At 56.3% G+C, this 11,077-nt stretch overlaps 3 protein-coding genes across 3 annotated transcripts; 1 reads left to right on the forward strand and 2 right to left on the reverse strand.

Annotated features, from left to right (window-relative positions):
• Positions 1-2,883: 2,883 nt before the first annotated feature.
• On the forward strand, positions 2,884-4,118 carry GMORB2_0997 (DnaJ domain; the record flags this gene model as incomplete). The annotated part of the gene is made up of 2 exons (XM_035462980.1): positions 2,884-2,928; positions 3,033-4,118. 2 exons carry the CDS (start codon positions 2,884-2,886, stop codon positions 4,116-4,118), a joined length of 1,131 nt encoding a protein of 376 aa, XP_035324404.1.
• A 432-nt stretch (positions 4,119-4,550) lies between these two features.
• On the reverse strand, positions 4,551-6,647 carry GMORB2_0998 (Sugar (and other) transporter; the record flags this gene model as incomplete). Its single annotated transcript, XM_035462981.1, has 3 exons — positions 4,551-5,931; positions 6,048-6,147; positions 6,257-6,647. The coding sequence occupies 3 exons, from the start codon at positions 6,645-6,647 to the stop codon at positions 4,551-4,553; spliced, it is 1,872 nt and encodes a 623-aa protein (XP_035324405.1).
• Positions 6,648-8,363: 1,716 nt separating this feature from the next.
• GMORB2_0999 (Transcriptional Coactivator p15 (PC4)) lies at positions 8,364-9,007 on the reverse strand (the record flags this gene model as incomplete). The annotated part of the gene is made up of 3 exons (XM_035462982.1): positions 8,364-8,570; positions 8,671-8,775; positions 8,849-9,007. 3 exons carry the CDS (start codon positions 9,005-9,007, stop codon positions 8,364-8,366), a joined length of 471 nt encoding a protein of 156 aa, XP_035324406.1.
• Positions 9,008-11,077: the final 2,070 nt, after the last annotated feature.

An 11,077-nucleotide genomic window follows, 5' to 3' on the forward strand; every position in this document is an offset into this window, starting at 1 on the left:
TCATCTTGCCGGGCGCGAGCTGCCGACGGAGCGAGGGCTGCGGTTGGTGATAGTGACAGTCAGTCAGTCAGTCTTCTTCTTCTTCTTCTTCCTTTTCCCCTTCTTTTCTGTCTGCCTGTCTGCCTACCAGTAAGGGAGACGCAGGGAGAGGAATGGTTTCGGATGGAAGAGGGATCGAAGCATACCTGCTATGGCAGCTATCGCCCAGCGGGTGAAAAGCATCCCTCCTCTCTCTGGCCAGTGGAGCGAGAGGCTCAGGTGGCCATGGGGAGATGGAAACGATCGGAGAAGGGAAAGACGATGACTGATGATGGGCTGGAGGGGGTATTGAAGAGAGAGAGAGAGTGTGTGTGTGTATCTATATGCACTACCCGTAATAGCAAGAAGAGAAGGGGGGGGGGGGGATAAGAAGAAGAAAGGAAGAAGGAAGGAGGAAAATAGCGATGGTAGTGGTAATATTATTATTACTACTAATAACTGGCAATGATAATAATGGTAATGATTATAATGGGTTGGTAGTTTAGTTTGTTTTATGATGGGAGAAAAAAAAAACACCCCAAGGGGAGGTTTGTCATTGTATTACTGGATACTCATAGTCCCTTCCTTTCTCCCCCGCCAAGCCAAGTCTCTCTCTCTCTCTCTGTCGTGCGGATAAAGTGAGAGAATCTGCCGTTTCAAGCGAGCTTCGCGTGTGTTGCGCCGCTTTTTTAGAAGCCAAAGGAGCCAAGAAATGGCTCGGAGAGGGAGGCAACCCACATCAGGTATTATCCGTTACATGGGGCAGGTTGTCACTTTCTTTTTGTTTCTTCATCTTTTCCTTTCTTTCTTTCCTCTTTTCCGTCACTTCTTTCTACTCTTTTCCGCTCTCTCTCCATCTCTCTCGTCCTCTCTCATCCTCTCATCCTCTCATCCTCTCATCCTCTCACTCTCTCTCATCCTCTCATCCTCTCATCCTCTCTCTTTCTCATCATGTAAGAGACTTTTCCCTTCTTCTCTCCTCTTTGGGATTGATACTACAAGTAGTACTTGTAGTGACTCCCCGCTCGGATCAACGGCATCTTGACTTGTCACCGAAGCGTGAGAGAGAGAGAGAGAGAGAGATACATACTCGTATGTATATCAGTACTGATAATCTGCATATCATGTACACATCTACTACTACTATTACTACTACTACTACTACTACTACTACTACTACTACTACTACTACTACTACTACTACTACTACCATCAACTTGTCATCCAAAGAGTTGACGCCGTCTTGACCTATGCAATATCAATACCTAGAGAGTATCACTACGGGTAGCCATCGGTGATCACCACCATCGTCATAAGAGGCCTCACACACGCCGATTATTACTTATTCTCATGCAAGGACTCGACCGGAACAGCCCTGCAGCTACATGACCCCTGTTTCCGGCCCTTCTGATCAATCGTCATACGTGCATACTACTACGTACCTGTAATCTGTAGTGCAACTCTTGATACGGAAGAGAAGAAGAAGAAGAAGAAGAAGAAACCGAGACGGATCGAAGATGCCGACGAATGACAACGACTCCCCCGTCTCCCTCCCCCCCCCTTGGAGGCTTGGGTTCGGCGCCATGGCCGTGAAGTGGGCGCATGTGCAGCCGGAGGCCTCAGACGACCCGCACACCAAGACGACGACACACTTGATAAGTTGACCCGAGATTCTGTTTCTCCTTGTCGCCCTCCCCGTCTACCGTCCTTCCGTCCTCGCTGCCTGTTTCTCATCGGCTTGTCCTTGTGCGGCGGGGTAGGTGGTGTCGCCAATGTCCTAGACTCCCAGGAGAGACGGGTTCGATCTCTCCCTGCCGAGACTGGAGAGGATGGTCCGTCTCCTGTTACCGCCATCTGACTAGCATCAACTCACATGTCGTGGCTCCTATCCATCTATCCTCTTGTCCCATCTAGGATTCGTGAGTGAGCGATGTGAATCGACTCGTCAAGTGGAACCCTACGAGTAGAGATTCCGGGCATCCCCCCCCCCCCCCCCCCCCCACCGCTATCAATACTTTAATACTTGTCACGAGCCAGTATTGCAGTATTGCAGTATTGCAGTATTGCAGTATTGCAGTAGTACAGTATTGCAGTAGTACAGTATTACAGTATCACGGAATATTGCATAGACGTAATAGTGCTGCTGGTCTGCTGCCTGCTGCCACTATCATTACCACGGATAGTGCTATTTTTTGCATCAGATATGGGTGCATGTACGTACATGTACATGATGCATGACTATGGGGTGTTCCCCATGCTGGCCGATGTTCCGTCAGATCAGGCAGCGTTACAGGACGGGTGCGACGTACTGGGCAGCTAACTCTCCATGGTTAGAGTGCTATGAATCCCATCGTTGGACTTTCATAGCATCCTGCTTCAGCCGCTCCAGGTTACCAAGTATCATCACTCCCTAGTGCATATAGCACCATTGAGAACGTAGTAAGTAGCAGTAGTAAGCAGTGAGTAGCGGTGGTACTAGAGCGTCATGCGAGGCTTTGAGACCGGCAACTCCCAGCTCCCACCCGGCGGGCTACCGGCCAGTGACAGCCCCAACCGCCAGCGCCCTTCAGCGCCTGCCAACCCCTAACACCGGCCCGGGCATAGCACCTCTCAGCCTTGCCGTTAAACCCGGGCTAACCGCCAGGAACAGGTCAAAAAAGTGTCCAGTTCCCCCCTCCCACGCAACATCACATCACCAACCACCGTCACGTCACCAACCACCCGACGCACCCTGCCCCACGAGGTAGACATCGACTGTGCACGCAGAGCACACCCGAGTACCCATCGTCGCTCCTCCATCCCCTCCGTCCCCTGCAGCTACGCGACCATAGCAAGGGCGGTCCAGCCCAAAGCTTCAGTCCGACAATGACCAGCTTTATCTCTATGCTAGGCTGGGCCTTTCTCCCGGGGGTAAGCTCTTTTTCCCTTCTTTTCTTCTCCTTCCTTTCTTCTTCTCCTTCTTCTTCTCATTCCTTCCCTCTCTCCTCCATCCTAAATCTAACATCCACCTTCAGCTCGCGACTTCGTGGGCTCAGACAATCTACTACGGCATCACGATCCGAGCCGGCGACCCTCGACCGACTCCGGGTACAGCACGGTACAGCTCTCACAGGCGGGTGATCCACATGCTCGTGGTGTCGGCGTACCTGGCCTACACCATCTACGAGGCCGACCATGAGATCCGGGCCGCGTCGTCCTTCTACGCCGACCTGGGGGTGGATGCGACGTCGACGGAGCGGGAGATCAAGTCGCGCTTCCGGCGGCTGGCGGCCCTGCACCACCCGGACAAGGCCGGCGGGACGGGCGACAGCTCCCAGGCAGCGGCCGACTACTTCATGCACCTGAAGACGGCGAGCGAGACGCTGCAGGATGCGGCGCGGCGCTTCGCTTACGAGCGCTTCGGGCCCGACGTGGTGCGGTGGCAGCGCTGCTCGTCGGTGCGCGACTACGTCTCCCACGGCGTGCTGCACGGCGTGCTCCCGCACTACGCCGTCGCCGCCTCGGCCGTCTACGTCCTCGGCCTGCTGGGGTACATGGACTTTGCGCGCTTCTACCGCTGGCTGCTCGTCGCCCTCGTCCTGTCGCTCGAGCTGCACGCCGTCACGCGCCCGCGCTTCCCGCCCTTCCTCGATGCCGTCAACCGCGTCGTCGCCGCCTTCTCCTCCAGACCCGCCTACCTGCCTTTCCAGATCGTCGCCCTCGCCCGGAAGCTCACCGTGACCGTGTACATTGCCCTGTCGCAGATCGGCCCGCTCCTCGTCGCCCACCTCGAGGCCAGCGGCGGTGGGAAGCAACCGGCCTCGGCCTCGGCCTCGGCCTCTGCCAGCAGCAACCGGGACCCCGATGCCGCTCTCGCAGAGTCTCTGGACCGTCTCGACGCCCTCGCCGCCAACCTGGACAGGGACGCTGCGCGTCTCGTCGACGTCGAGACCGCCCCGTTCAAGAACGACCCTGCTGCTGCCGCAAACCTGCGCGGCAAGATGCGCGAGTGGCTCGTGCAGAACACCATCCGGGCCGACCCCATGGTTCGTGACGCCGTGGGCTCATCCTTCAGGCGGAGGAGGATAGATGCTCCTGCTGGTGCCAGGGGGACTCGTTGATGATGTTTTAGATGCTGCATACTGCTTGCTTTGCTACGATAACCTCCAGGACATGTCTCGCTGGATCATAGAGTCGTGAAGCAAATCTAAAAATTGAAAAAAAAAAAGAAATCGACAAGTGAAAATGTTAGAGATTTGTCTGCAATAAATCAATAAATGTACAAGAGCTTTTTTTTCCCCCCCTCATCTCTTTTGCGGCTCTTTTTATATCGAGCACTCCAACGCCGTAAGTATCGGAATACATACACAACAGACAACACAAAACAAAAACCTGTTCCACCCATTTCCCATCATTACGCATTCTATATAAAGGGAACCAAGAGGAAGGAGGAGAAGGAGAGAGAGAGAGAGAGAGAATTGTACCGTAGACAGGGTAAACGAGAAAAAAAGGTGAAAGGAAAAAGAGAAAGAGGTTCTATAGAATGAAAAATCCTAGAGCATCTGAGCTCCACGCGTCTCTATAGGAATGTAGCAGATGCCGACGAATGCGAGGAGTATGAGTATGGCGGACATGTAGATCGGCGTCGCGGCTGCGTCGCCGGGGACGTTTGCGGCGAGGACGGGGGCGAGCAGGCCGGTGACGCGGTTGAGGAAGCTGGCCATGCCGGTGCCGGCGCCGCGCACGGAGGTGGGAAAGATCTCGGGGGTGTAGGCGTAGAGGACGCCGTACATGATGTTCTGGGAGAAGGCGCCGCAGCAGGAGAAGATGAGCTGGCTGGTGGACGAGTGGCCCCAGACGACGAAGGCGAAGAGGAAGACGGCCGAGACGAGGGTGGAGCAGGCGAGGGTGCCCTTGCGGCCGAGGAAGCGCGAGTCCCGGTCGACGAGCCAGGCGGCCAGCAGGGACCCGGGGACGCCGCAGATGGACGTGATGGCGTAGTTGCGGTAGGCCTCGCCCGAGATGGCGGCCGTCTCGGACTGGACGTCGGCGCCGCCGCCGCCGCCGCCGCCGCCGCTGTAGCGGGCAAAGTACTGCGGCAGGAAGGCGTTGAAGAGGGGGTAGCCCATGCCGATGGTGGCCCAGGCCCACCAGATGAGGGCGGTGGAGAGGCCGACGTCTCGGGTACGGAAGAGCTCCTTGGCGCCGCCGGCCAGCTTTCCGAGCTTGTCGGCCACGACGCTGGACGGGTCCGAGGCGCCGCCGCCGCCGCCGCCGCCGCCGTGGGGGTCGTCGCGGTCGACGCCGGCGACCGCGTTCATGAGGTCCGAGGTGAGCCAGGTCTTGGTGCCGTTGCGGGAGGCGATGCCGTGGATGACGGCGACGGCCTCGTCCTGGCGGCCCTGGTTGAGCAGGTACTTGGGCGACTCGAACAGGCGGAAGAGGAAGAAGCGGACGATGAACATGGCGAAGGTGATGACGCCGATGGTCACCATGAAGTAGCGCCAGCCGACGTCGACGGGCCACTGGGCGATGAAGTACCAGGCCACGAGGGACGACACCAGCTGGCCGATGGGCCACCACACCGACAGCAGGGTCAGGAGCGACGTCGACGCGCCGGGGAGGAACTCGAGGAAGAGGGAGCCGTCGACGGGCAGGCTGCCGCCCACGCCGGAGCCCAGGGCCGCGTAGAAGAAGCAGACCCACCCCCAGGTGCGCGCGTAGGCGGACCAGATGCCGAAGACGCTGGCGATCAGGAGCGTCACGTTGAAGGGGAGGCGACGGCCCACGACGTCGGACCCGATGCCCCACGCGAAGCTGCCCAGCGACAGGCCGACGAAGAGGGCGCTGGTCGTGTACCGCACCGACTTTTCCGAAATGTCAAACTCGGCCGACAGTGATGGCAGGGTCAACGATGCGCCCTGAAGCCACAAGCTGGTAGCGAAGAAGAAATCGTCAACGTTGGGAAGGCCGTCTCGTCTTCCCACTTTCTTCTTCTTCTTCTCTTCTTCTCCAAACTTCTCTCTCTCTCGATTGGTTTCGGAACTTACTTGTCTGCAAACCAGCCGAATCCGCACACGATGAAGAGTTGCCAGTTGTAGGAGCCCATACCGATGTCCTGGATCGCCTTGTTCATGAGCTTGATCTTGACTGTAGAAACCCGCCATGATTCATCAGCAAAGATAAAATAAGACAGATCCTCTCTGCACCACCACGAGGGACGTTTGGTGTCATGGGGGAAGAAGGATGGCGATCTCACTCTCGGCACTCGTCAACGTGACGGGCGTCTCTCCGTCACCTGCCAACCTCATCTCCGCGCGGAGACCGTCGACGCTGTACTCGGCGGCCCGCATCTGGAGCATGCCGCGCGTCTCCTGGAGGTCATCCTCGTCGTCGGCCCCCTCCTTGCCGGCCTCGACGTCATCGTTGTCGCCGTTCCTCCTGCCTTGGCTGTCCTCGCCGCCGTCCTCGTCGTCGTGCTGGTTGAGCCGGGCCTCGATCTCGTCGTCGACGACGTGATCCTTCTCCTCGTACTCCGTCCGGCCGTTCCTGGCAGAGTGGCTGTAGTTGTGTGCCTGGTTTAGGGGGACCCAGACGTCTTCGTAGTCGTCGACCGACTCGTAGCGTCGGAAAGCGTCGGACCACGCCATCGCGTAGTGTGGCAGAGGTGACGATGGGGGGCTCGATTCATAAAAGACGTCTGGCGTCGCGTGGCCGCCCCGTCGGGGTATCGTCTCTCCCGTCCTTCTCCTTCTCCGTCCGTCTCTCTCGCTGTTCTTCGGTTTGTCGGTCCGCAGACTCGTCTCGAGAGGGGAGGTGACGCGTAAGAGTGCGATGGCAAACAGAACAAGGACGGGGAGGGAGCAAGATTGTGTGAAGAGAGATGGGGCGAGTTGAAAAACAGTGGACGGCGAAAAGAGGTAGAGGGAGAGGGGGGAAGGGGGGGGGAGACCAGAATAGAGCAAGAGGCTGGACGGAATACAAGTTGACAGGTCGAACAAGACGAAAAAAGGCACATGCAGTTTCAAGGAGGAGGGTGGATAAGCACACCTGTACCGTTACGGCGCTGCATGTATCGCTCCGTACGCCGCTAAGCAAATGAAGATCGCTATTCGGGGGAGGGAGGTGGGGGAGGTAGATTTGACAGGGGGTAGAGGGGGTACCATCTCAGGGAGTTCTGCAGCGCTCCTACGGATGGATATATTACGCCTCTCTCTTCGCCTGGGAACTCATAGTGTTGAGAACTTGAGACGGCCTCCATCCATCCCATCGCAACAGCGCAAAGGACGGTGCCGGTTTCCCTCTTGAATGTCTGGGCCGCTTTACGAGTACATCGGCTCCATGTTGTGTTCAGCTGATATGTACAGGGTCGACCTTTTGGTAAACAACTCTAGTATATACATATATACATATATGTATGTATATGTATATGTATGATGCGCTCAGACATCGAGGCCTATGTCGGTCCTCAGTCCGACTTTCTGAGTAGATCTCGCCCGCCTCATTTCCCAGCTGGTAGTCATACGAGCACAGCTACTCCGCAACACATCCATCTTCCTAGGTAGGAACCCGAGCGTTTCACGCCCGGATACTGCTGTCTCGTGCTCGTATCGTGTCAGGTCTGCTTGCGGTCGGCAATACTCTCTCTCTGTATCGCATGTACCATAGTTTGGCTCTTGCCGAGCATTCCCGTCTGGACCGCTAGCACTGGGTTCCCCGGATCTCACGTCTTGGCTTTCCCGGCCACGCCCCTGCTTTTTCCTCTCTCCTTCTTCCTCTTTTTTCTCGCCGTTCTAGACTTCTCGAGCCATGTGATGTTTGATGATCTGATCAAGCGCGTGCTGTTCAGCAGTACGGATACGTGCACTCGGCAGTATTGCATTTGTCCATATACACAAAGAAGCAAGCAGGCCATCTTCTGCGCAGGGCTGTGCGTGTCTGTATGTGCGCATGCGCGTGTACGGATAGGTATGTGCACACGGCCAATGTCGCGAGTCCGACGCATCTTCTCTTTCCTCTCATGTTGCCGTCCGGATGCAGAACCAGGGTGAGGAGCCGGCTCTCTCGGCTGCCACCTCACGTCGGTTGCCGCCTCACTCCGGTCTCTTCTTCCTTCCCGGCAGAGCTAGCATGGCAGATGCAACGACCTCGTACTGCTTGGGTAGAACAGATCCGAGGTCCCGCCATCGCATGGCAGCGTCGTACCGTACACGTAGACCAGACCAGTAGTCCATCTCGTCGGAGGAACGGCAGCGAATATGACCTCCCCAGCAAATCTCATCATAACACTATCTCTTCTTCTTCTTCTTCTTCTTCTTCTTCTTCGTCTTCTTCTTTCTCCTCACCTTCCCCTCCATCCGACCTTGTTAGGCGCTGTCCTCGTCGCTCGTCGCCTCAATGTTCGACTTCGACTGGTCTCTGGCCTTCTTCTTCTTCTTCTCCTTCTCCGCTGGCGCTTCCTCGGCGTCGACGTCGACGTCGTCGACCGAGTGGCCGAGCTCGCGGAGCGCAGCGTTGATTCCCGGCGCAGCCTTGAGGAGCGCCACGTATTGCTCGACCGAGAGGGAGATGCCCTGCGCGCACGCACACGCGGATCGTCATCAGCATCGCCGGTCTCGCATGCAGACGTTTACAGCTTCAGGCCCTGCGGGTTTCGGGATGGTGATTCGTTACCTTCTTGCCGGGAAGCGTCTTGCCATCCTTTTCATAGTACTCGCGCACGTTGACGAAGCACATGTTCTTGAACTGGGACACGCCCACCCGTCGCTTGTTGGAGAGCTAGGCCGTCGAGGAGAAGGATGGGAGGAGAGTTAGCCGACACTGCCCGCCCTCTGCGGGCTCTCCGACGTACCTCCCAGAAGGGGTTGCCCTCGCCGTCCTTGCCTGCAGGCTTCGCAGCCGCTGCCGCGCTCTTGTTCTTCTTGGCTGTGGCTGGCGCTGGTGCCCCGGGGTCTCCGGGGTCTGCGTCGTCGATGACGCTGGCGCCGCGCTTCTTGCTGGGTCCACCCATGATGCCTCTTTCGGAATCACGAGTGAGTACTCGCTCGTAGCTGTCCTCTACTTCCCGCACCAGAAAGAGAACCGATTGATTGGATGACCGGGATGGATCGCAGAGGGCTGTCTGTGCACAGAGATGCCGCCTCGTATGCTCGCGTGGCGGGAACCGGCGCGGTGACTTTACGATCGAATGGGTCGGGAGGGTATTAATAGAGCATGCGCATGGAGAATCAACCCTGGGAGCATGGTGAACTTCATGAGACGCGTCAAGCCAGCAGTGGAGCTCGGTTTTCTCGCCCGTGTATCGATATGCGTCCCGCGCCGCCGAGCAGGCATTATTATTAGCATGTATCATTACCGTATTATCACTACGTACGAGTACCGAGTAATCTTGTACAGTTTGCCAAGAAAATATGTACGGAGTACTCCGTACCTTCTGAGCGGTCAGTAATATTACTACTTGACATAGCAGAATATACATACGGCCATACGGGCAAGTTGGTCAGGATGGGCGAGTTCATCATGTCACTTCATCTCTACCTCTACTCCTCCCCCCCTTTAGCCTCCATCAGACAATACACAATACATCTCAAGCTTAGGTAAACCGATCTTGTTCAACTCCCATCGAGTGTAGACCTGAGGCATGAATGGCACGCCGTCCAACCTATACGCGTCCAGCCTTGTTCACTTTTCCTATTAATAATCATCTCGGCTATCCGCATCCTCCACGCCGTTGCCATCGCATCCCTTCCTGTCCAACGATTCTGCCGCGATCGAGAGAGAAGAGGGAGAGAGAGAGTTTTGCACGTCACCGTCGTCCTCCTGAATGGGCGGGCGGGTAGGAGGAGCGACTTTTCTTCTTCTTCTTCCTGCTCGCCGGCGAGGAGGCTTCTCCTCCTCCTGTCTCTACGAGCCGCTTCCACTTATCGGGCGGGATTGCACTGGGGGCGCCTAAGCTCTCTTGGCCGGTATGAGCTTGACGCGATCGAAAGTCGATCAAGAATTCCATCTTTTCATCGGCGTCTTGCAACACGTTGAGCCGTCAAACATCCACCATGAGTCCCCCAGGAACGGCACCCTTAGCTGTAAAGGTGTAGCCATTATTGTTGCAGCAGCGTTACCTCTGAATCAAGGCACCACAGGCATCCTCCGTTCCGAGAGCCCGACGCTCTTGTCTAGGCTCTGAGATAGCTACCGTCGTAGGAGGTCTATGAATTCCGGACGTGAGACGGGATGTCCGTCTTCAGGGTCCTTCATATAACTGTGATTACCGCATTGGGGGCATTTGCTGTCTAGCGGCCGGTCATCCATGAGTGATAGGAGACACGGCGATGTGAAGTAGACCGTGAGGGCCTCCCCCAGAGAGGAATGTGTTAGAGCAAAAGCAGGGTGTGGCGGACATCGGGCAAACCTTTTTCAGTGTGACTGATCCCCCCACAGACACCTTCCCAATCACGATTTCCCTTTATAGGGGAAAAAAAAAGACGATATAAATAACGATAACATACACCAAGTCATCAAACCCCAAACCCCAAACCCCAAACCCCAAACCCCCCGATATCTTTTCCCACTGCTCTCTATCACTCTGATCATTGAATGACTACTCGGAACAGCCCCGGTAGACCAGACGCACATTATTCCACATTGTGCCGGCCGTGACGTCCGACAGCATTCCAGTACTATTACGACTCAGTTTGTAGCAAGTGCCAGATCGTGGCACAGTGGTGGTAATACACCCAACTCCATATTATCCCCCAACCTTTTAAGAATCTCGGTCCACTGAATCGTCTGTCCAGCCTGGCCTCTCTGGTCCGGCCTCTCTCTCCTACTCCCTCTTCCGCACACACACTCTCTCTTCCGCGCCTTCTCCATGCTTGTTCCCCGTGAGTATATGTCAGACTCATCACCACGAATTATTCGCATGCAGATTATCATATTCCTATATCGTGACCGTTGATTCTTAGGACGACATATATATATGTATGAGTATCCGTACATGTCAAGGGCCACATCAAGTGGAACCAATCCACCCGCCCCCCTGCGCTTGCATCACCACCTTTGGAGGAGGGGGGGGAGGGGGTGG

Source organism: Geosmithia morbida, assembly GCF_012550715.1.
Source record: "Geosmithia morbida isolate 1262 chromosome Unknown scaffold_1, whole genome shotgun sequence".
In the NCBI taxonomy this organism is placed as follows: Eukaryota; Fungi; Ascomycota; class Sordariomycetes; order Hypocreales; family Bionectriaceae; genus Geosmithia; species Geosmithia morbida.